We start from the raw sequence: 25,667 nt of genomic DNA on the forward strand, positions 1-25,667 counted from the left end.
GATGTGCTGAATGGTGGGCAATTGGGTGCCGATAATCCGCTGGGCAATTTTCACCTATGCTGGAGTGCTTTGCAGGCCGATACGGGACAATTGCCATACCACACTGAGTTGCAGTTGGTGGGTATGCTCTCAATGTACAGCAGTAAAAGTCCGTCAGTATCCTGGGACAGAGGTGAGCTTTCTTGATGCTCTGCCAGAAATAAAGGCGCTGTTGCGCCTTTCTGATCAGGATGGAGAAGTTCAGAGACCAGGTGAGATCCTCGGAAATGTGGCCACCAAGGAATTTGAAGCTTGATACATGCTCCACTACAGCTCTGTTGATGTAGATGGGGATGTGAGTGTGGCTCCCAGCATGCCTGAAGTCCACAATGATCTCCTTGGTCTTCTGGGTGTTAAGGGCCAGGTTTTTGTTGGCACACTGCATGGCCAGGTGCTGGACCTCGACTCTGTAGGCTGTCTCATCATACCCTCTGATCAGGCCAACCACCATGGTGTCATTTGCGAATTTGATTATGGAGTTATAACCATGTACAGGAATGCAGTCATAGGTGAAAAGGGAGTACAGAAGAGGGCTCAGCACACAGCCTTGAGGCACGCCGGTGTTCAGGGTGAGAGTGTAGGAGGAGAAGTTGTCTAACTTAACTGATTGAGGTCTGTTAGTCAGAAAGTCCAAGGTCCAATTGCAGAGGGATGAGCTGGTACCAAGCTGGTGAAGCTTGGCGATCAGCTTGGAGGGGATCACAGTATTGAATGCCGAACTAAAGTCAATGAACAGCATTCTGACGTAAGAGTTGGGGCTGTCCTGGTGGGTCAGGTCAGAGTGAAGTGCTGTGGAGGTGGCGTCCTCTGTTGACCTGTTGGTGCGATAGGCAAATTAATGGGGGTCCAGGGTAGTGGGCAGACAGAATTTCAGATGTGATAGAACCGGTCTCTCAAAGAACTTTGCAATGATGGGGGTGAGTGCAACAGGGCGGAAGTCATTCAGGCCCGTGGCAGTGGAATGCTTCGGCACTGGCACGATGGTGGCGATCTTGAAGCTTGTGGGGACAACTGCCTGGGCCAGGGACAGATTAAAAATGTCTGTGAAGACCCCGGCCAACTGCCCTGCACGGACTCTGAGCACACGACCAGGTATTCCATCCGGACCAGCTGCCTTCCATACATTCACCGTACTCGGTGGCGCAAATATCGGAGGTGGAAAGTGAGAGAGGCAGTTCACCAGGTGGGAGATCTGCTTTGAAGGTGACCTCCTTGTTCTCTCAGTCAAAGTGAGCGTAGAAGTAACTGAGCTCATTAAGGAGGAAAGCAGAGCTGTAAGGGGGCACAGTACTAGGTGGTTTGAAGTCTGTAATGACCTGTATGTCATGCCACATGTGCCGGGGGTCCAAGGAGCTGAAATGCTCCTCGATTCTCTGTTTGTATATGTGCTTAGCCTGAGAGATTCCCCTCCTCAGGTTGGCCCTGGCTAAGCTGTAAGCCTCCCGGTCTATTGACGACGCAAGTAATATGCCAGAAAACCGAGAATATTAGGGGGCAGTCGTGAATGTTGTTGCTATTACTAAGGCGAAGGTGCTTGGGAAACTGAAAGGTCTGAAGGTAGATACAGCATGTCCCCTGGACCAAATGCACTACTAGGGTTCTGAAAGAGGTAGCTGAAGAGATTGTGGAGGCGTTAGTAATGATCTTTCAAGAATCCTTAGAATCTGGAATCGTACAGGTAGGCTAGAAAATTGCAAATGTTGCCTCACTGTTTAAGAAGGGAGGCAGAAGAACGGAAATTATAGGCCACTTAGCCTGACTTCAGTGGTTGGGAAGCTATTATTAAGGATGAGGTTTTGGGGTACTTGGAGGCACATAACAAAGTAGGCCAAAGTCAGTATGGCTTCCTTTCGGGAAAATCTTGCCTGACAAATCTGTTGGAATTCTATGAGGAAATAACAGGCAGGATAGGCAAAGGAGAGTCAGTGGATTTTCAGAAGGCCTTTGACAAGGTGCCTCACATGAGGCTGCTTAGCAAGATAAGAGCCCCATGGTATTACAGGAAAGATACTAGCATGGATAGAAGATTAGTTGACTGGCAGGAGGTAAAGAGCGGGAATAAAGGGGCAACACACATCAAAGTTGCTGGTGAACGCAGCAGGCCAGGCAGCATCTCTAGGAAGAGGTGCAGTCGACGTTTCAGGCCGAGACCCTTCGTCAGGATGAAGGGTCTCCTCATCCTGACGAAGGGTCTCGGCCTGAAACGTCGACTGCACCTCTTCCTAGAGATGCTGCCTGGTCTGCTGCGTTCACCAGCAACTTTGATGTGTGTTGCTTGAATTTCCAGCATCTGCAGAATTCCTGTTGTTTGCGGGAATAAAGGGGGCCTTTTTTGTTTAGTTGTTGGTGACCAGTGGTGTTCTGCAGGGGTCTGTGTTGGGATTGCTTCTTTTCTCATTATATATCAGTGATTTGGATGAAGGAATTGATGGTTTTGTGGCCAAGTATGCAGATAATACGAAGATGGATGGAGGGGCAAGTAGTATTGAGGAAGCAGGGTGCCTGCACAAGGACTTGGATAGATTGGGAGAATGGCCAAGGAAATGGCAAATGGAATATAGTGTAGGGAAGTGTATGGTCATGGTAGAAGGAATAGAGGTGTAGACTATTTTCTAAATTTGGGGGGAAAAATTCAAAAATCTGAGGCGCAAAGAGACTTGGTAGTCCATGTGCAGGATTCCCTAAAGATTCACTTGCCAGTTGAGTCGGTGGTAAGGAAGGAAAATGCAATTTGAGCATTCATTTTGAGAGAAATAGAATACAAAAGCAAGGATGTAATGATGAGGTTTTATAAGGCATTAATCAGATCATACTTGGAGTATTATGAGCAGTTTTGGGCCCGTATCTGAGAAAAGATATGCTGGCATTGGAGAAGGTTCAGAGGATATTCATGAGAATTATCCCAGGAATGAAAAGGTTAATGTATGGAGACTATTTAATGGCTGTGTGACTATACTCACTGGAGTTTAGAAAATATCGAACATTGACAAGCTTGGATAGAGTGGATGTGAAGAGGGTGTTTTTTTATAGTGGGGGAGTCTATGACTAGAGGGTACAGTCTCACAATAGAGGTCCATCCATTTGGAACAGAGATGAAGAAAATTTCTTTTGCTAGAGGATGGTGAATTTATGGAATTTGTTACCACAGATGGCAATGCAAACCAAGTCATTGGGTATATTTAAAGCGGAGGTGGATAGGTTCTTGATCAATTAAGGCATCAAAGGTTATGAGGAGCAGGCAGGGCAATAAGGTTGAGAGGGATAATAAATCAGCCAGGATGGAATGGTGGATCCGATTCAATGGGCTGAATGGCCTAATTCTGCCTCTGTCTTATGGCCTCCACATCCATCTGATAATGCGGCAACCAAATTATGTATGTGACAGATTTATAAGACTACAGCATAACTTCCTGGCTCTTGGACTTGGTGCCTCTTGATGCAATGTCTTTCTTCCCACCACTCCCTACTCTCCCTCTTTCTTTGATTCTTCTGCCCCTTCAGCTTCTGCCTGTGTTCTGTGATTATATACAGTGAGCAGTTTTCTTCATTGTACGTCATGGAGTCATGCAGCAAGGAAGTGGGCCTTTCTGTTCATCAAGGCTACACCCTCGACCTGTCAAGTCTGCATTGCACACTCATCTGTATTAATATAGTTTTATTTTTCCCTACATTCTTTCAATTCGCGGCCGTTTATAGGGACCAATTAATCTACCAATTTGTATCTCGTTTGAGATATGGGAGGAAAGTGAAGCATCAGGAAAGATCCATGCAGCCACAAGGAGAGGTTGTAAACTCTGCACAGGTAGCTTGCAAGGTCAGGACTGTATTCAAGATGCTGGAGCTGTGAGGAAACAGTTCTAGCAGCGGTGCCATGAGGACACTCAATGATTGATAATATAAAATGGTTTCCCCTACTTGCAAGTTGTTGATATGTATGAGAAAGTTGTTGGCCTCCATTTAGGATCATTCCATAACAGACAGCAGTCTATTTTATCATGGTCAAAGGGCCCATGACTTTTGGGGCAAAATTTATTGTCCTCCAGCAGCTCTTCACAGACGTAGGTGTTGGTTGTAAAAGAACAGGCAGGTGCAACTAAATACAGTTGTTTACCATTCTATGAATTGTCAACGTTTGATTACAATAGAAATGTATCGTTATAGCTATATAATTATTTTTTAAAAAAGTGTTTCTTTCATTGACAAGTAGAAACCTGCAGATGCATGAAACCTGAAATTAAATGGAAAAGACTCAAAGTACGTAGTAACTGATGTGGCACCTGATGAGAGAGCAAGGGTATCAATGTCTTGGGTCCCAGCTGACTTTGGATGAATTTTTGATCAAGGGTTATTGACCCAAAGCTGTTTCTTCCTTCACAGTTGCTGTCTGTGCTAGTAACACACACACAACGCTGAAGGCCAGGCAGCATCTATGGAAAAGCGTACAGTTGACGTATCAGGCCATGATCCCTGCTGAAACATTGACTACTCTTTTCCATTGATGCTACCTGCCCTGCTGAGTTCCTCCAGCATTTTGTGTGTGTGTTGCTTGAATTTCCAGCATCTGCAGATTTTCCTGTATTTGCAATATTTCAGGCTGTCTGTTTTTATTTCCCAAATTTATTCAGTGTGTTTTGCACTTGGAGAATGTACCGAAGGGCTCTGCAGTAAGCTGTACTTTCGATGTGTGGTCACTGCATTTTCTGCATGGCAGCAGCAATTAATTTTTTCGTGGCAAATTGCCACGAATAACACTCTGCCAAATGAGAACTGGAATTGGGTTTATGACCACTTACATATGTTGTGAAATTTGTTATTTTGTGGCAATTGTACGGTGCAGGCCATAAAAATACTGTAAATTACACTAAACAAATAGTGCAAAAGAGGAATAGCGAGGTAGTGTTCATTGGTTCATAGAACATCTTTTGGCAGAGGAGAAGAATCTGTTCCTAAAACTTTGGCTGTGGTTCTTCAGGCTCCTATACCCCTCCCTGGAGGTTACGTTGGGATTAAGAGAATGCCTGGTCAGTGTAGACTGCTTTGCCTGGGTATTACCTTTTCTCTTCTATGACTGTTCATGGAAGGTAAGGGAAACCCTGGAGGGTATGCACACAGGTAGTTAGTTTTGTAAATTCATGTGTTTGCTAACTAAGCCAATAAAGGTATTTGTCAGCAAATACAGCTCCTCTCTGTGCTTAACTGGATGTCAATTTAGGTGCTGGGCCAGGTTCAAAAGGTCAGGGTGTCAGGGCCGGGCCAGTTCAGCTTGCTGCTCCACATGTCCGCTGTCTGTGCTGAACTATGGAAGACTTCACAGACTTCAGTTAAGAATGCTAGGTGCTTGCGGTTATTGTTTGCATGATATGTTCTCTGCACATTTGGTGTTCGAAAGTCTTAATGTATGGGTTCTTTTGGGTTTCTTTGTTTCGTGGCTGCCCGTTAGGAGGGGAACCTCAAGGTTGTATAATGTATGCATATTTTGATAGGGTACTTTGAACTTAACTGGTCACTTATTGAGGGAAAATCCTTGTAACAGAAGGAATGAGAAGAGGACATGTCCCTGGTGGTGAGGGTTCTCAATAATGGATGCTGTCTTCTTGAGCCATGCCTCTTGGCGGGGCTTGATGGTAGGGAGGCTTATGCCTGTGATGGAGCTGGCTGTTTACAATCTTCTGAAGCCTCTTTCAATCCTATGTACTGGAGACCCCAAATGAAGTAGTGATGAACCATCCAGAATGCTCTTGACTGCACACTTACAGAAATTTGCTTGAGTCTTTGGTGACATACCAAATCTCCTCAAAGTCCAAATGAAGTAGAGTCACTGGTGTGCTTTCTTCATGGTTCCATCAATATGTTGGGCAGAAGGTAGATAGATTGATTCTCTGACATGTTGGCACCCAGGAGCTTGAGGCTGCTCACCCTTTCCACTACTGATCCCTCAGTGATGTACGATGATCAGTCATGGCCAAGTTTATATTTTCATCTTGGTCTGACCCTTAATGGGGATGTAGTCTGCAGCTGTGGTAAATTATTTGAGGTTATTTGTAGTGGTTTAGATTCCTGACTCCATGTGTGAGGATATGAATATGAAATAACTGTCTTTCAAATATATATACCTGGAAACGGCTCAGGTGTGCCTGCTGATGCAAAGTTATTTGTTTTTAGTTTAGGAGTTTGAGTGTTTTCTGTGTGGTCTTGGCTGATCCCGCGTTTAAAGTTCATTTCATTATACAATTCCCATTAATCTTTACTTCCCGAGTGCCTGATAACTCTTTAATTCTTGGCTTTGATTACAGTTTGTTACTGAACAGCCACAGCTGTGCAGGGTGGAGGGTTCCAAAGATGTACTGCCAAGTGAAGGAACTCCTTCTCATCTCCATGTTGAACCTATGGTGCCTCTAACTCCCTTTTATCCTCATACTTTGCAAAATAATAGATCTCTTGCAACATTTTGTATATGACTACATTTGTTTCAGATGAAGAGAGAGGAAAGAAGGTCATTATTTGGATGTGGAATTTTAAAACCTGGGGTGTGATTTATTTTTTGTAATGGATTGGGAGAAGTGCAGAAGTGGTAGAACTCCACATTCTTTACCAAGGACCTGGTTTCATTCTTGTCTTTGTAACACTCAAGCAAAGGTATGTGTTTGCCCTTGTGCAGAATGTACTTGCAAATTGTTGAACATAAGAAATAGGAACAGGAGTAGGCCATCTGGCCCGTTGAGCCTGCTCCGCCATTCAATAAGATTATGGCTGATCTGGCCATGAACCTCATCTCCACCTACCTGCCTTTTCCCGATAACCCTTAATTTCCCTTATGCAAAATTCTTTGACCCTTGGTGAGGTAGGGGATCTGCCTATCCCAGCGTGTGAAGTCTGGCCCTGGCAGATTGAGCGGAGGAGACGGATTAATGGTCTAACGGTCAAGAAGGCAGGCCAACAGGCGTTTGTGGAGCACTAAGAGCATGACAAGGCATTTAGATGTCCTGGTCATCCACTGCAAGAAGTGGTGATCTCTTTAAACTCACTCGGCAGAAGACAAAGGCAAACCACTGCTGTAACTTGCCGAGTATATGATTTCCCAATAAGTCAGAGCGACGTGGAGGGAAATCGTCCACCAACTGGAAATTCCAGATGTGACCTGACGACGACGATGCAAAAATCTATCCAAGTTTATTTTAAATATATTTACTGAGGTAGCCTCCAGTGCTTCATTGTCAGAGAATTCCACAGATTCACCACTCTCTAGGAAAAGCAGCTGCTCCTCATCTTTGTCCTAAATCTACTCCCCCGAATCTTGAGGCTATGTCCCCTAGTTCTATTCTCACCTACCAGTGGAAGCAACTTTCATGCCTCTATGTTATCTATGTTTTATATGTTTCTCTAAGATTTCCTCTCATTCTTCTGAATTCCAGCAGGTACAGTCCCAGGTGACTTAATCTCTCCTCATAGTTTAACGTCCTCATCTCCGGAATCAACCTGGTGAACCTCTTCTGTGCCGCCCCCAAAGCCAGTATATCCTTCCTCAAGTAAGGAGACCAGAACTGCACACAGTACTCCAGGTGCGGCCTCACCAGTACTCTGTACGGTTGCAGCATAACCTCCCTGCTCTTAAACTTAATCCCTCCAGCAATGAAGGCCACATTCTATTTGCTTTCTTGATAGCCTGCTGCACCTGCAAACCAACCTTTGGTGATTCATGCACAAGCACTCCCAAGTCCCTCTGTACAGCAGCATGCTGCAATTTTCTACCATTTAAATAATAATCTGATCTTCCATTTTCCTTCCAAAGTGGATGATCTTGCATTTACCAACATTGCACTCCATCTGCCAAACCTTTGCCCACTCAATTAACCTATCTATATCTCTGCAGACTCTCCATATCTTCTGCACAATTTGCTTTTCCACTTCATTTAGTATCATCAGCAAACTTAGGTATACTACATTTGATCCCCTCTTCCAGATCGTTAATGTATATTGTGAACAGTTGTGGGCCCAGCACCAACCCCCGAGTCTTCTATGTGGCACCTTATCGAATGCCTTTTGGAAATTCAAGTAGATAACGTCCATCTGTTCCCTTCTGCGCTCATTATATCTGCAAAGAACACCAGTAAGTTTATCAAACAAGTCCTGCTGTTGTTGAATCCATGCTGCATCTGCCTGATGGATCCATTTATTTCTGGATGCCTTGCTATTTCTTCTTTAATGATAGTTTCAAGCACTTTCCCAACTACAGATGTTAAATTAACTGGCCTATAGTTACCTGCCTCCTTTTGCCTACATCCTTTTTTGAACGGTGGTGTGACATTTGCCATCGTCCAATCTGCCAGGACCTGCCCAGAGTCCAGAGAATTTTGGTAAATTATCACCAAAGCCTCTACTATAATTTCTGCCATTTCTTTTAGTACCTTGGGATGCATTCAATCAGGACCAGGGCACTTAACTATCTTCAAGCCCACAAGTTTGTTCAGCACTATCTTTTTAGCTGTTGTATCGAGGTCCTTACCTCATGTTGAACCCATAACATCTCTTTTTGGCATGTTAGATGTGTCCTCCACTGTGAAGATCATCTCACAATAGTCATTCAAAGCCTTGGCCATTTCCTCGTTACTGCATATCAATTCTCTCTTCTTGTCCTCCAAGGAACCGATGTTCATCTTGGCCACCATTTTCTGCTTTATATAATTCTGCATGGTATTGATGGGTGACTGAGGTGCATCCAACTGACCTTTGGAGCGCAAGTGCATCCTGGAATGGTATTGACACAGCAGGTGTTGTTTCTGAAAGACTTGTCCAGTCCATTATAAAGGTATTTTGGTGTGTTTTTCTCAATCTATTATTTAACCTTCTAGTCAGATGGGATTATCAGGGGTGTTGGCACTGTTGAGTGCTTGCTGAGGCAAAGCAGAAAACATCTTAGTCATGGTTTGCATTTAAGAAATTTGAACGGTAGTTGCACAAGTATATTCGTGTGTGTTTGAATGAGTATGCTGATATTCAGAGTACAACATCTCATTGTATTGAGGCTCCTGATGAGTTAGCCCATGGAAGGAGGGAAAGGCGAGTTCATGGAGGGATTTGGAAGCAGAGTATTTTCAGAGGATTTTGTCTTTTTATGTTGTGCTTTTCTTCTCCTGTTCAAGCACAACCCAAAGTGCTTCGTGGCCACTGAAGAGAATTTGACGGGTAGTCATGGGAGCAAATGCAGCAGCCATTTATACACAGCAAGCTCCCACAAAACAGCTTTTAATTAATTGCCAGGTTATCTGTATTGATTGACAGGTAATTACTGGCTGAGATTCCAGTGAGATGTCCCAAACTACTCTTTGAAAGTATGTCTACCCCGAAGAGCTCCGTTTAATAGTTGGAGTTTAATCCAACCAAGTATGACATGTTGCACTTTGGGAGATCCAATGTAAAGGGAGAGTACAGTGTTCTTTTCAAATCTTTTTATTGTAATATATTATACAAAATAAATAACATGAGTACATTGAAGTAACAACACTTACAATGTCTTAAAAAAGACATTATCTTAAAGATTGAAAAAATTATTTTGTGATAACAAAAAAAACCTACTAGCAGAAAAAGTGAGGGGAAAAAAAAAGGAACCCATTATGTGTACAACCCCGGAGTCCTGCGTCATACAAAAAGCTTCTAAAAATAAACATCAAACTGCCAGCAAGAAAAGAAAATATACTAAAAAAATTTACAGTTAGATCGTGGAAAAAATTATCAATTATCTCAAATGATAACGAGCAAATGAGCCCCATCTTTTCTCAAAATCAAATAAGGAGAGTACACTGTAAATAGTGTTGATGTATAGAGGGATCTTGGTGTCCGTGTCCATACCTCACTTAGAGTGGATAGAGTGGTAAAGAAGGTGCACAACATGCTTGCCTTTAAGTTCGGGAGGTTATGTTGCAGCTTCATTAAACTGCTTAGGCTGTATTTGTAGTATTGCATTTAATACTGGTCACCCCATTATAGTATCGATGTGCGGACTATGGAGAGGGTACAGAAGAGATTTACCGGGCTGCTGCTGGGATTAGAGGGCATGTGCTATAACAAGAGGTTGGACAGTCTTGGATCGTTTTCTCTGAAGTGGGGGGAACTGAGAGAAGATTGATAGAGGTTTATAAAATGATGAGAGGCATATATAGACAACCATTATATTTATCCTAATATAGAAATGTCTAATACTAGAGGGTATGCATTTAGGTGAGGGGATGAGTTCAAGGGAGTCTGGAATGCACTATTATGGGTGGTAGTGGAGGCAATTATGATAGATATATGATAGGCATATGAATGTGGAGAGAATAGTGAGCTATGGAGATTGTGTAGCTTGCAGGTGTTCATTTGGTTAATTAGTTAATTAGTTTGGCACAATATCATGGGCCACTATTATCATGGTACCCAGTACAGTAAAACTCAGTTCATCCAGCATAATTGGGACTTCTTGTGTTGGTCTGGGAGATTTTATTTAAAGAATCTCAGGGTTGTATCTGGTGACATGTATGTACTCCGAACTTTGAACAGCAACTTTGCACTCAACTTCAGTAAGACCAAGGAATGGATTGTAGACTTCAGGAAGGGGAGATGAGGAGAACACACACAATCCTCAACAAGGGTTCAGCAGTGGAAAGGGTGAGCAGCCTTGCATTTCTGTGTCGTCAGGTCTGAAGCTGTATCCTGGGCCCAACATATTGATGCAATTACGAAGAAGGCTGCTACGGGATATATTTCATTAGGAGTTTGAGGAGATTTGGTATGTCACTAAAGACTCCAGCAAACTTCTACAAGTGTACTGTGGAGAGCATTCTGACTGGTTGCATTACCATCTGGTATGGAGGTGCCACTGTAGAAGATCAGAAAATATTGCAGAGGGTTGTAAACTCGGCCAGCTCCATCAAGCCTCCCCACCATCAAGAAGATCTTCAAAATGGGGTACCTCAAGAGCCAGCGTCTATCATGAAGGACCCTTGCCATCTGGGACATGCCCTCTTCTCATTATTGCCATTGGGAAAGAGGTACAGGAGCTTGAAGACGCACATTGAACACTTTAAGGACAGCTTCTTCTCCTCTGGCGTCAGATTTTTGAACAGTCTATGAATCTATGAATACCACCTCTCTACTTTACTTTGTATTATTCCCTTTTTATATTATTGCAGTTTATAATTTTAATGTATTGCACTGTATTGCTGCTGTAAAACAACAAATTTCATGACTTGCATCAGCGAGCCTGCTGCTGTCTGTAAGGAGTTTGTATGTTCTGCCTGTGACTGTGTGGGTTTCCTCTGGGTGCTCTGGTTTCCTCCCCCAGTCCATTTTTCTATCATTCATGTGCCTATTTAATAGTTTATTAAATGCCCTTGATGTATCTGCCTTCTCTACCACCCTGGCAGGAAAATTGGAAAACTTAAACTCTTTATAATTGGCATTGGCTGCGGCTCAGCAGCAAATGGAACTCTGAGTTCAAAATGCTCTCCAGCGGGTTGAGAGTGTAATCTCATGTAGCACGAGGTGGTAATTATTTTATGCTATTAAGGTGATAAGCTGAGGTGTTCTCTAACCTCTCAGCTTGATGTTGATGATTCCATTGTATGTGGGGAATGATCTTTCTCAGCTTAGATTGTGTTTGGTTTCAATTTGCTTATTGCACAGAGTATTTATATTTGGTTTGTAGCTGCTGCCCACTGGGTTTACTGTGTTTCCTCACATTTCTTGATGCATCCTTGTTACTTTTTTTTACATAAAGTACTGATGACTACATCTTGCATCCATAGAAAGTTTTTAGTGTAGCTTCTCATTGCAAGACCCCTCATGGTAACAAATCTCAAACTGAATTTCACATAACCTGTTATGAGCAGTGGTTAATAGCGTACGCACGATGGCACACCCCGCATTATAGGAAGGTTGTGTTCCTAAACCTATCTTGTTTTTCTGTAGAGTAAACATGGTGTTGGTGGAAATGTTGACAAAATTTGTTATTTTGTTAGCTTTTTGTATTGATTATGATATGTGGATACATAAGAGCAATTTTTTGTTACCTGACTAGCTGTAACTTGTGGGTACATGACACAAAGCATTAAAATGTAATTATAATTTAATTTGGGAAAAAATGCTGTCAGATGAATTGAGTGATAGGTTTGGAACTATTAAATCTGGACCGGATATGTTTTGCCTTTAAATACTTCTTGCTGTTTTGCAAGCTGGAAAGAGTGAATTGCTTCCATTCTCAGGTGGAATATCTGTGTCCACTGTTCCCTGGAGTCTCCATCCTTTTTCAAGACTTGCTTATAAATGTAAACCAAGATGGGGCTGGTGGAGAATCTGCCCAGATGTTATTTTCATTTAAGTCAGATTTCTGAAAGGCTGTGGAAACTACTCAAGCACTTGAATGCTGGAGAAAGGTTAGGTTGCAATTGTAGTTGGTGCTTATCCAGTTGGTTTCACATCCTTTGTACTTCTGGATCTGCAAGGGATTTTTTCCTCTCTCCGGAATGTTTTTATTTCATTTTAGCATATGTAGAAGGGTATAGCACTGGAATGGGGCCTTCGTTGTTCATGGGCTCCTCTGCACAACAAACAAACTACAGAGAGTTGTTGACTCAAACAGCTCTATTGAAATTTAGTAATTTTTTTAATGTACTGCTGGCACAAAACAGCAAATCTCATGACATACATATGTCATTGATAATAAACCAGTTCCAATTCTGATTCACCCCATAATGTCTGTGCTGACCATGATGCCGATCCAAACTAATCTGATCAGCCTGCACATGCTCTCTGTCCCTCCATTCCCTGCCTGTTCATGTATCTGAATGCTGCTTGAATATTGCTATTGTATCTGCTTCCACCACTTCCTCGTGGCAGCACGTTCTGGGCACCTACCACTCTGTGCGGGAGAAAGCCATCTGCCTTGTAAATCTCCTGTAAGCCTTTGCCGCCTTCTCACTCTTCTACCTGGGGGAAAAGACTTTATTCTGAGCCCTATCTTTGCCCCTCATGATTTTATATATTCCTGTCAGGTTACCCCTTAGTTTCTAATAGTCAATTGTTTTGAGTACAGAATGTTCAATGATTTTCTTAGTATGACTTTGTGGATTTAAGTTTATTCAATAGAGTTGTCATACAGTATGGAATCAGTCCCTTTGGCTTATCTGCTCCATGCCAGCCAAGATTCCTATTTGTCCAAGCTTAGCCCATATCCCTCTGCACCTATCTGTATGCCTGTCTGAGTTTCTTATAAATGCTGCGAAGGTACCTGCCTCAACCACTTCCTTTGGCAGCTCATTCCATAAGCTAAGCACCTTCTGGGTGGACTCCTATTGCACCTCCCCCACCCCACCTTAAACCCATGCCCTCTAGTTCTTGATGCTCCAACCCTGGGGGTTGGGGAGAAAGACTGCATTCAATGCATCTATACCTCTCATGATTTTGTGCATCTCTGTAAGATCATATTTCATCCTCTTGCCTTCTAATGGATAAAGTCATTAAATAATGTATTTGAGGAGAAATAAAGGTCCATACACAAAAGTTGTTAAGTGGCATGGAGAGAAATCAAGAATATGGGATTGAGGTAAAGGATCAGCTATGATTGTACTGAATGGTGGAGAAGGTTTAGAAAGCCTAGCAGCCATCTCCTGCTCCCGTTTTTGGTACACAACTCCAGATATAACCAGACAAGCATTTGATAAGATCTGTCCCCCATGATTATATTTATACATCCTCAGGATTAATATAAATAGGGTACTGCACCATATTTGACCCCAGTAAGTGGTTAATCGGTAAGATAAAAGAGCAGAATTAGGTCATTCAGCCCATTGAGTCTGCTCTGCCATTCCATTATGGCTGATTTTTTTTTTGAGCCATTCTCCTGCCTTTTCTGTGTAATCTTTAGCTCACTTACCAATCAGGAATCTATTACTTTCTTGTAAATACACTCAATGGCTTGATGTCCACGGCCCTCTGTGGAAACGAATTTTACTGATTCGCCAACTGGCCGAAGAAATTTGTCCTAACCTCAGTTCTAAAGGGGTGTCCATTTATTTTGATTCTAGACAATCCTACTAATGGAAATATCCTCTCCATGTCCCCTCTATCCAGTACTTTCAATATCTAATAGGTTTCAATGAAATCTCCTTTCATCTTCTGAGTTCCATTGAGTTCAGGCCCAGGGACATCAAACACTCCTGTGGATGAAAGGATGGTTGTTCAGTGCTGAAGTATATTGAATCAGTCAGATTATGGATATTATGTTTTATCTTGCTGGCGTCATAGTTTCTGACAGTTTTTGATTGTTATTGATTGGGCCTTGTTTTAAAGAGTTCAGACAGTTTCTCAAGAGACAAGCTAAGGACAAAATCTATAATAGTTCCTTTGAGTAATGCATTTGTACCCTCCTTTAACCACTTCACTTCTCTTGAATGTTTCTTAAAAACTTTGTTTGACAAAGATTTGGGGTGATCCTTTGAAGCACCGTGTAATGTTTGACAAGTCTATGTAACTTCGTGATATTATTCTTTGGTCTGGCACTCCTGGCCAAATCAGCTATGTGTGTTATATTTTGATGTACTAATTTGTCATATGTAAACCATATATTTGTGGTTGGCACTAAAACCCAAGTAACACATGATTTTCAGGCATAAGCTCTTAAGAGCGAGTTTTGTCCATTGGGACAAGGTACAGCGAAACCTTCAGTTGATTGAGTAAATGGATTGTTGACGATTTGCATATCACTTCATTGAAACCCGCTTATTTATTTTTCTAAAAACTTAATAGTTCAAAAATTGTGAACTCTAGAGAGGAAGTTGAAAAATGTGGATTTAACATTGAAGGTTAGTGTTTAGAGCAGGGGTAGGCAACCTTAAGCACAAATGATTTTCTAGCATGCGTTATTCATTAATTTGAGGCAAAACATAACTAGATGTATTTAAATGGATAATTCCCATATTTCAAGTTTTTTATGGCATTTAACTGGCCCACTGTCCGCTCATTAATACGTGATCCTGCCCACAGAGGCAAAAAGGTTGCCGACCCCTGGTTTAGAGCAAAAAAGTGCTGGGAGGAAGGAGAATAGAAGAATTTTTGTTGGCTAGTACATTTAGTTGCATAATTGTAACAAGTTTTAAGAGGATATCCGATGCAGAGCCAAAAATTGAGGCCTACCTAATATAAGGTCTAAATAGAAGTAGGAACACACATCAAAGTTGCTGGTGAACGCAGCAGGGCAGGCAGCATCCTAGAGATGCTGCCTGGCCTGCTGTGTTCACCAGCAACTTTGATGTGTGTTGCTTGAATTTCCAGCATCTGCAGAATTGCTCGTGTTTGCATTTTTAAATGGAAGTAGGAGTTTGGCCCCATGTGCTTGTTCCATTCAATGAGATCATGGCTGACTGTGCTTTCATTCTGCTTTTCCTGCATTAATCCTATATCCCATATTCAGAAATGTCCCAATTTCTTCTGAGGATATACTGACTGAGCGTCCAAAACTATCTTGTGTCGTGAACTCAGAACATTTTAACAGCGTCTAGTTACACGTAGCCTGCCGTGTCCATGTACAGTTTGTTTATTTATTTAGAGATGCAGCACATTAACAGGGCCTTCTGGCCCAACCAGCTGATGCAGCCTCATTACGCCCGTGTAACCAATTAACCTACTAACTTGTAGACTTTGGGATGTGGGAGGAAACCACAGTACCCAGGGGAAACTCGCGTGGTCATGGGAAGAATGTACAAACTTTTAGATAAGTTTAACCTGGATTGCTGGCTCTGTGATAGCGTTACGCTAACTATTACCACACCGTGCCATTCCAAAATTAAAGTCCCAAAGAACTTTCAAAAAAGTTCACATTGATGCAGTAGAGTTCTTTTGACTCCTGTCAACTTTCCCTTCCAGCTTCGTGATAGGGTAATGTGTTAGTTCAATTATAAGCAATCTTTTCTCTGATTGGAAGGCTGTAAGCACAAAGTCTAGGCCTGTATTCTCTGTGCCAGTGCTGAGGGGGTGATGTACAATCAGGAAATCAAAAGCAACCTGCTGATGGTTAGGACAAAGGAAGATCTGTGGTAAGTTGAGGCTAGGGTTAAGTTGCTAATGAAGTGGTTAGAGACTGATTAAGAGAGTGCTGCGAGTATAGGTTTGTGTGCCAATAGAGAGGGGGAAAAATGATCAACTATAACAGGTGATTGACTTTCCGCATCCAACACATTTCTCTCAGCAACTTCTGCCATCTTCAATGAGACCCTACCGCCAAACACATCTTTATCTCCACTCACTCTCCACTTTCTCCTGGGATTACTCCCTCTGTGTTTCTGTTGTCCATTCATCCCTCCCCACTACCTCCCCTCCAGGCACTTATCCCTGCAAGTGGCAGATGTGCTACACCCTGCCCATTCGCCTCCTCCTTCACCTCCATTCAGGGCCTCATATAGTCTTTCCAGGTGAGGCAGCACTTCACTTGTGAATCTGCTGGGGTTGTTTGTGTCCGGTGCTCCCAAGGCAGCCTCCTGAACATTGGTGAGATCCAATATCGATTGGGGGACTGCTTTGCCGAGCACCTCCACTCCATCTGCAAAAAGTGGAATTTCCCAGCAGCTATCCATTATAAGTCTTATCCCCATTCCCATTCTGACATGTGGGTCCATGGCCTCCTCTTCTGCCACAGTGTGGTCACTCTTGGATTTGGGAGCAACCCCTCATATTCCATCTTGGTAGCCACCAACCTGATGGCATGAACATCGATTTCTCCAAATTCTGGTAATGTTTCCCCTGCCCTCCTCTTGCCTCTTACCTCTTCTCCTCACCTGCTTAATACCACTCCTCCTTCCCTTTATCCCTTGATCCATTCTCTTCTATCAGATTCCTCCTCCTTTTGTCTTTTCCACTTATCACCTCTTCAGATCCCCTCTAAAACTCAAAAAATTGCCTTTAGTCTTTGCCCTAGAGTTTTAAACACCTCTGCTGTGGGGTGAAGTTGCTTGCTATCTGCCTTAAACAAAACACATTATTTTAGTATTAATTATTGTTACATGTACTAAGATAGAGTGGAAAAACTTGTACACTATTTACACAGATCAAATCATTACTCAGTACCTTGATCAAAGTTGCTGGTGAATGCAGCAGGCCAGGCAGCATCTCTAGGAAGAGGTGCAGTCGATGTTTCGGGCCAGTCCTGACGAAGGGTCTTGGCCCAAAACGTCGAAAAATGTCCTGGCGAAGGGTCTCGGCCCGAAATGTCGACTGTACCTCCTCCTAGAGATGCTGCCTGGCCTGCTGCATTCACCAGCAACTTGGATGTGTGTTGCGTGAATTTCCAGCATCTGTAGAATTTCTCGTGTTTGACTCAGTACCTTGAGCTAGAATGAGGTAGAACAATGCAAAATGAAGTGTAAAGAGCAGTGTAGGTAAATGATAAAGTGAAAGGTCTGAAGGTGGATTGTGAGGCCAGTTGTTCATTTTATCATACAAGTGGCCTGCTCAAGAGTCTGATAACAGTGGGATAGAAGCTGTCCTCCAGTGTGAGGAGAGGGGAGACGAGAAAATATCCAGGGTGGGTGGCCTTTCATTATACCGGCCGCTATACTGAGGCAGCAAGAAGTACAGACAGAATCTATAGAGGGGAGGCCTTTTCCTGTGTTGCGCTGAGCTGTTTCCACAACTTTGCAGTTTTTTTTATGGTCATGTATCATTCTGAACTGTTATGCAACCAGACAGAATGCTTTATATGATAAAAATTGGGTTGACAGGAATAAGCCAAGTTTCTTCAGCCTCCTGAGGAAGTAGAAGTGTTGATAAGCTTTCTTGGCTGTGACATCAAGTTCAAGTTTAATTATCATTCACCCATACATGAATATAGCCAGACGAAACAGCATTCCTCTGGGGCCAAGGGCCAATAACACATAGAACAAATAGCACATATGGTTACAATTTCAGAAAAACAGTCACAATATTAAAAAAAATATAGCCCAAGTCCCTGAGTGGCATGTGAATAGATTTATGGTAAGCTGTGTTGCTCTAGCTTGTTCTTCCACCAAATGAACACTGGAGAGCAGCACGATGGGAAGGGCCTGCTCCTAGCCCAGTACAGATTCCAGTGCGCCCCACAGAGCTCTCCCAGACTGCTTCTGTGTCTCCTCTCAATGTGGTTAGACCAGGATAGGCTATTGGTATTGTTCATACCTACAGTAGGATTTTGAGCTTTCAACTCCACACAATTGACATGTGCACCACCCCCATTCTTGCAGTCAGTGACCAGCTAGTTTGTTTTCTTGACATTACGGGAAAGGTTATTGTCATGGTGCATGGTACGAAGCTCTCTATCTCTTTCCTGTACTCTGACTCATTGTTATTTGAGATGTGGCCCATTACAGTAGTATTGTCTGGAAATTTGTAGGTGAAGTTAGAGTAGAGTCGGGCTACTCCGAGGAAGTTAGAGTGGAGTCGGGCTACTCCAAGTGTACTGGGAGTAGAGTAGGAAGCTGAGGAAGCACCAGTGTTTAGAATAATTGTGCTGAAGGTGTCCTTACTGATTGTGGTCTATTGGTCAGGAAGTTAAAGATCAGATTGCAGTGGGAGGTATTGATTCCAAAGGTCTAGAATTTGGTGATGAGTTTGTTTGGAGTAATTCAAGAGTCAATAAACAATATTCTGACGTCAGTGTTCCTTACTGTCTGGATACTCCATGGATGAGTATAGGGCCAGGGAGATGGTGTTCGCTGTAGTCCTGTTTCAGTTAGGGAACTTGTAGTGGGTTGGAGATTGTCTGGAAAGCTGGAGTGGATGTGTGTCGTGACCATCCTTTCAAAGCACCTCCAGATGGTAGATGTTAGAGCAACTGTACGGTAAACATTAAGGCATGTTGTCTTGGGTACCGGGAAGATAGTGGCCACCTTAAAGCAGGAGGGAACCACAGCCCGAAGCAGTGAGAGGTTGAAAATGCCTGCAAATAGCCCTGCCAACTGATCCGCATAGGATTTAAGGTCACCGCCAAGGACGCCATCAGCACCCAATGCCTTCCACAGGTTCACCCTCCGGAAGACTGACCTCACATCTGGTGGTGATTGTTGATTCATATACACTGGAGGCTATCAGAGTGGGTGGTGACATACTCGTTCCTTTCTGTTCAAAACGTGCATAGAATGTGTTAAGCTTATCGGGAAGGAATGCACAGTTGGTGATACGTAAGCCCTGCCACAGTTGACTGCTGGACTGCAACATGATGATGGGTTGGTCTTTCTCTAACCATCTCTTATAGCTTTACGGAGGTCATATCTTGATTAGGTCAGGGACACCTGATATAAATGCTGCAGATCTAGGTTTGAATCCTGTCTCTTGTAATTTTGTGTAAAGGATCCTTCTTAGAAAAAAAATCCCTAAGAACACTAAAATTTGGAGCAGGAGTTGGGCTTTTCAGATCATTTTTCAGAATGATCTTGTATCTTTACCATTTTTCCTGTGCTCTTCATATTCACTGATGCCGTTTTCTTGGGGGGAAAAAAAGACAGCTCTTCTTTCAGTTAGTCCTGACGAAGGGTCTCGGCACGAAATGTCGACTGTACCTCTTCCTAGAGATGCCGCCTGGCCTGCTGCGTTCACCAGTGTCTTTTATGTGTGTAACTTAATCAATCTTGATTTTTAAAGGCTCATTGACTAAGCCTACACAGCCCAATTGGGGTAGGGAATCGCAAAGATTGAATGAAGGAACTTGCCCTTATCTGCAGTGGCTTGAAAAAGTATTCAGCCCTCTCAACTATTTTCACATTTTGCTGTCTCATTGTCTAAGTTTAAAATATATTGAAGTAAGGCTTTTGAGCTAATCTACAAGCATTGTCAAATCAAAGAAAAATTTAAAAAACTGTCAAATTTACTGAAAATTGTAAACCAAAATTGTTAAGCTGAAAAAGTATTCATCCCATTTAATTACAATGCTAACCTTCCTCAGGTATAGTACTGTATATTACCTGACCAACTCACCCAATTTGTTGATGTAGAAAATTGGAGGATCACCTGTTTTCAATGAATTCATAAGAATACATATCCTCTCTTTAAGATAGGAAAGTATGGTGATTTTCAACAGATTAACCAAAAATGAAGATGAAAGAGCATTAACCTAATTGAACATCTCTGGCAATACCTCAAGATTGCCATCCACTGCCACTTCCCAACTAACTTGGCACAGCTTGAGCAAATTTGCAAGGAGGAATGGGCAAATCTTTCTCTATCACATTGTGCAAAGCTAATAGAGACTTATCCAAAAAGACTACTGGCTGAAATAGCTGTGAGAGGTGGTTCAACTAAGTACTGAGCAAAGGGGGAATGGATACTTTTGAACTACTAATGTTTCAGTTTTTGAATGTTTAGTTTTTCATGGTTTACAGTTTCCCCTGTTTTTTGGGTTTGTGTGTGTGTGTGTGTGTGTGTGTGTGAAGGAGCATGTTATTCACCAATAAAAATTCACCGTTAAATTGATCAAAATCCCTAGTTGTAGTATTTATGTGAACAAAGGGTTGGGTGTTGAATACTTTTACAAGGCACTGTAAGTCCCAAAGAGCAGATGACTTATTCTCAGAGAATGATTCCTCGTTTTGTATTTTTCAATCAGGGGAAATCTCTACCCAGCATCTCCCCTGTTGAACTCTTAGGATTATGTGAATTTCAGTGAAATCATCTCTCATTCTTCAAAACTATTTACTACTTAATCTTTAATGTGGCTTATAAACACCCCTGAATCCAATGTAGTGAATCTTTACTGTATTTGCTTTCTGGCAGGTATATCCTTTTTCTTCAAGTTACCAAAATGCCATACAGTACTCAAGGTACACTCTCAACATCATAAATAAATGCAGTAAGACCTCTTTACTCCTTTACTTAAATCCTCTTGAAATAATTAACTGAAATCCACTGTAGTCATAAAGACCAGAAGTATTTCAGTAAATGGCAAAGACATCCCATGAACTGATAAAGGGAAGGATAGAATCCCAGAGTAAACTGACAGGACATAATTAAACTGTGAGAGTTTCTACCAATATGCAAAAATGTGAAAAACACAGTAAGGGCAAATGCTGGTCAGAGACGAGAATTAAAGTGGTGGGGGGCAGGAAGAGTTGATGGAAATGGTCTGCGTTCATGGAAGACAAATAAAAAAAACAGAAATATGACAGCGCACTTTGGCCCATTAAGCGGCTTTCCCAGTTAGCTGAAGTTTAATAGAACTTGTTAAAAAGATATTTAAAAAAAAGACAACAATCATCTAAGTGAGTAACAAATTATGTATTTAAATGAGGTACAGGAAAAATTAGAACATTATCAATACTACTACAGCATTATAAAACTACAGGTCCACAATCCCTCATCCGAAATCCTTGGGGCCGGTTGCATTTTGGAATTCAGAATTTTTCGGATTTCAGGACGACCCCCCCCCCCCCCCCCACCACCACCACCATACCAAAGAACACATATGCTCAAGTTCCTTATTTAACCTTTTTTCAGTGCGGTAGACTTTAAGACCCAGTGGTGCACCAAACCTACGCACATCCTCCTGTATACTTTAAATCATCTCTAGACTACTTATAATACCTAATACAATGTAAATGCATGTATGTAATTGTTATACTGTATTGTTTAGGGAATAATGACAAGAAATTTTATTTTTAACAAAAACATTCAATAAAACATAAAAATATACAGCTTCAAACAAACGGAATCAAACACATGGTAAATGACTTATTAGAATAAATGTTGAACGTCACTGTCACTAAAACTTCAGTAACATGTCTTTCTGTTTATTTAAATCATATACAGTGGTAGTTCCTACACTATTTTCTTCAGTAAGACGCCGCACAGACACACCACCATCAAGCTTCTGCAATAACTCCACTTTCTCCATTATCGATAGAGAAGATTCCTTCTCTTTTTCTCATTGTTATCCATAGGGGTATCTGCAGCTCTTTTTGACATTTTCACAGTGAAATTAAAGACAAAGTCAACAGTGAACACAAAATATCAGCGAACAGCAAATACACGTGTAACCAGTACGAGCGCTGAGCCACACCTGACGTCTGGCTAGTCCTGCTGCGTCACACCTGAGTGACGTCAGCTGTTGGCAAAAAAACCTTCTGTTTTCGGAGCTTTTTGGATTTCAGAATTTCGGATAAAGGAATGTGCACCTGTGTTAGTTCCTAGTTATCAATGGATTAATTAATCCAGCATATGTGTACGCTGCTATGTTCTTTTGATTGACCGTAAATGAAGAAAATCAGCGCAGCCACCTAGAGTAGATTATGGATTGCCTTCATTCAATGCCATTGATAATTTCCTCCTCCAAATATTTATTTCGTTGTAACGTTCAAGATGATTGCTGATACCTTCAAATTCTTCATAGGTCTTAACTTGTTGAAATAGTGAAATTGTTTTATTTTCATTCTGGGCTATTTTTGGCATCTCCATGCCAGAATGCTTGAAACCGCAGTGAGCAGAATAGTTCCAAATTACATTTTAGCCAACATTGGCAATAATCAACATCGTTAACAAAAATCACTTTTTCTTAAACACAAGTGCACACAGCTGATGCTATTTTAAAAACTTTGCTCAGTGCACCGAGGTGTCTAATGGCCACACGATGTGCACGCAATTGACGCTAGTTAAAAACTGTTTGGCAACAGTGTCCTGACCCAAGTAAGAGGTTTAGTGTCCCAAATAAATGAAGGGAATCCCGGCAATTTTTCAACCAAATGATGGTCACTTAAAGGCCCTTAGATCTTCCTCAAAGACAATTGTTACATTCCATGAATATGCCGTCATTTTGCTGTTCACTTTAGTTGTCCACTGTGTAGATTATATGTCTGAATGATTGTTACATTAACCTCATAATACACATTTCTAAATTTCTGGTTCCTGCTGGTGCCTGATCTGTGTTGTATGATCTGGTGGTGAGGTCTTTCATTGATCCTCATGGTTATTGGATTTATTGAATATGCCCATAAGAAAATAAATCTTAGGGTTGTAACTGGCGACATACATGTAGCTTGATAATAAATTTAATTTAAAATTTGTGGTCTCAAAGTAATTCCCAGCAAAGTTTCTTTGCTCCACTCAGGCTGATTCTATTACTTGTGGTATGCTGAGCCAGAGGTATTTCTCACCCCGATACTGATTTCATCCCTTATAAATAGTGTGGCACCTCTTGCTGTATCTCTTTTGCTTGCCCTTCCTGAATGTTGAATATCCTTGAACATTTGGCTCCTGTCACTTTGCAGCCATGTTTCTGTAATGGTAGTTCAGTCATTCTCACTAACCTGTGCCATTTATTCCTCTGTGTTAATGCAGCATGCATCTGGAGAGAGTACCTTTTCACTTCGTCCTTTTACCATTTTTCTATACTTACTTTGATGCCTACTGTGGTTTTCCTCTGCCTCTTAATTTTGCTTGTTTTGATTTCTAGCTTCAATTTCCTCTGTTTTCTCACCTCACTGGATTCCAAAGCTCTCAGACCCCTTCCAAACTAGTTTACACTCTCCCACAATGAAATACCTTGTGAGGATACTGGTCCCAGTCCTGTTGAGGTGTAATGTGTTCTGTTGATAAAGACACCTGTATGCTTTCTGCTTGGTGGAACCACACTGAAGTTTGGATTTCTGTAGAAGGGAGTGATCGGTTCACAGAATCAGTTCTGGTGTGCTGCCAATGAGGAGAGAATGATTGACTTTGGGCTGAACCTATTGGAATTATGAGGAATGAAAGGAAGTCCCACTGCAAGATACTGGCCTCTGAGAGGGGCAACATGACAGTGCAGAAGCTGTAATTGGGCAAAAATACCAGCTGCTGGTGGAACTCAGGTCAGGCGGTCTCTGTGGTAGGAAATGAATAGTTGGCTTTTCTGGCCAAAAGAGGATTGCTGAAAGTGGCCACTGAAAGGCTGGCCAATCTGGGGCAAAAGGAGAGGCTTTTGGCCTATGTAGACAAACATTTAAAACAACATTGGGGATGGTGGTATGGGAGGAATAGATGAGAATTTCTACTAAGGGCAACTGTGGAAACTCTCTGATATTGAGCATAACCAGGGCAGGGATTGATTAACCTTTGAACTCCAGCAATAGTGGAATTTGGCAGATTATTGAGCGTGATGTCATGATCTTATTGAAAAGCAAAGTAGATGTAAGTGGCCAAATATTGCTGCTTGTTCTATTTCCTCATGGTTTCCTCATTAGATCACAGTTAAGTAGTAAACTATGAGCTACTGGAGCAGGTGATCATCTTAACTCCATCTACCTGCGTTGGTAATTTATCCTTTGGAAAACATTAAATAAAAAGCAATCACATATCAGAAAAAAACACTTCTATAAGTCATTCATCTGTAATAATGGCTCAGTTTCTGATACGCTCAATATTTCACATTGCCCTGATCTTAGCAACACTTAACATGGACGAAGTAACATTCGCCCTCTAACTGCACCATTAAACATTTTCCTAATCTTGCATCATCACAGATATTTTCTTTGACCTCTCTGTTCTTCACATCACCTTCTCTGCAGTTTAAAATGATCTTTCTTTATTTTTCTCTTTACTTTCATAACGTAAGATATAGGAGCAGAATTAGGCCATTTGGCCCATGAAGTCTGCTCTGCCATTTCATCATGGCTGATCCAGTTTTCCTCTCAGCCCCAATCTCCTGCCTTCTCCCCATAACCCTTCATGCCATTTCTCTTCTCCACTTCAAATAATGGGTCTCTGAACTGGAACATTAACTCTTTTTCTCTTTCCACTGATGCCTCCTGACTTGCTGTACATCATGTACTTAGCATTAAGTGTCTTTTTTGTTTGGAGTTAGAGTTATAAAGCATAGAAACAGGCCTTTCGGCCCAACTCTTCCATGTGGAGCAGGTCCAAGTCTCCAGTATCTGCAGTGTTGTTTTTATTTAATAGACCCTTGGTCTGTAGTAGTACTTTTTGTTAAAAGAAATATTTTCTTGCAGCCTTGCTAATGACTTCTCTCGCTTGATCTTTGCAGAGCTGTACTACTGCGACTAGAAGGATGCAATCATCCAGTCATCATGAAAGGTCTCTGTGCGGCGTGTGGCCAAGACTTGACGCAGTAAGTTCTTTCCATCCTTGCCTCCACCAATCTTTGTTATAAAATGCATCCTGCAGTGAGATCTGAAGCAGAGTGTTTGTAGAATAAGCTGGTGGTGTGGAATTGCCTCAACCTAATGAATACTTCACCAAAATGTAATTGTTTCTCTTCAGTTGGAGGCTTCACTTGCTCTTGAGTAATGAATTCCTTGGCAGATAAGGAATCTGCAGCATAGGTAAGGAGAGCCACATGTCCATGATTGATGAGGTTGAACATAAGACCGTATGATATAGGAGCAGAATTAGGCCATCTAGCCCATTGAGTCTGTTCCGCCATTTCATCATGGCTGAAGCATTTCACTCTCGGCCCCAATCCCTGTATTGCTTTGTGTCCTGACTAATCAAGAGTCTATCAATCTCTGCCTCGGGTATACCAAATAACTTGGCCTCCACAGCTGCCTGTGGTAATGAGTTCCACAGATTAACCACTCTGGCTGAAGAAATTCCTCTTCATCTCTGTTCTAAATGGCCATCCCTCTATTCTGAGGCTGTGTCCTCTGGTC

General features: G+C 42.0%; 1 protein-coding gene across 3 annotated transcripts in view; it reads left to right on the forward strand.

The window, feature by feature from the left end:
* Window positions 1-25,667, forward strand: part of ctdp1 (CTD (carboxy-terminal domain, RNA polymerase II, polypeptide A) phosphatase, subunit 1) — a 353,744-nt gene that overhangs the window by 7,987 nt on the left and 320,090 nt on the right. For all 3 annotated transcript variants that reach the window (XM_072261691.1, XM_072261682.1, XM_072261671.1), the window contains exon 2: window positions 25,043-25,126. In XM_072261691.1, coding sequence (XP_072117792.1) covers window positions 25,043-25,126 — 84 coding nt within the window. The remainder of the gene's footprint in view (window positions 1-25,042; window positions 25,127-25,667) is intronic.

This window comes from Mobula birostris, chromosome 1 (assembly GCF_030028105.1).
Source record: "Mobula birostris isolate sMobBir1 chromosome 1, sMobBir1.hap1, whole genome shotgun sequence".
In the NCBI taxonomy this organism is placed as follows: domain Eukaryota; kingdom Metazoa; phylum Chordata; class Chondrichthyes; order Myliobatiformes; family Myliobatidae; genus Mobula; species Mobula birostris.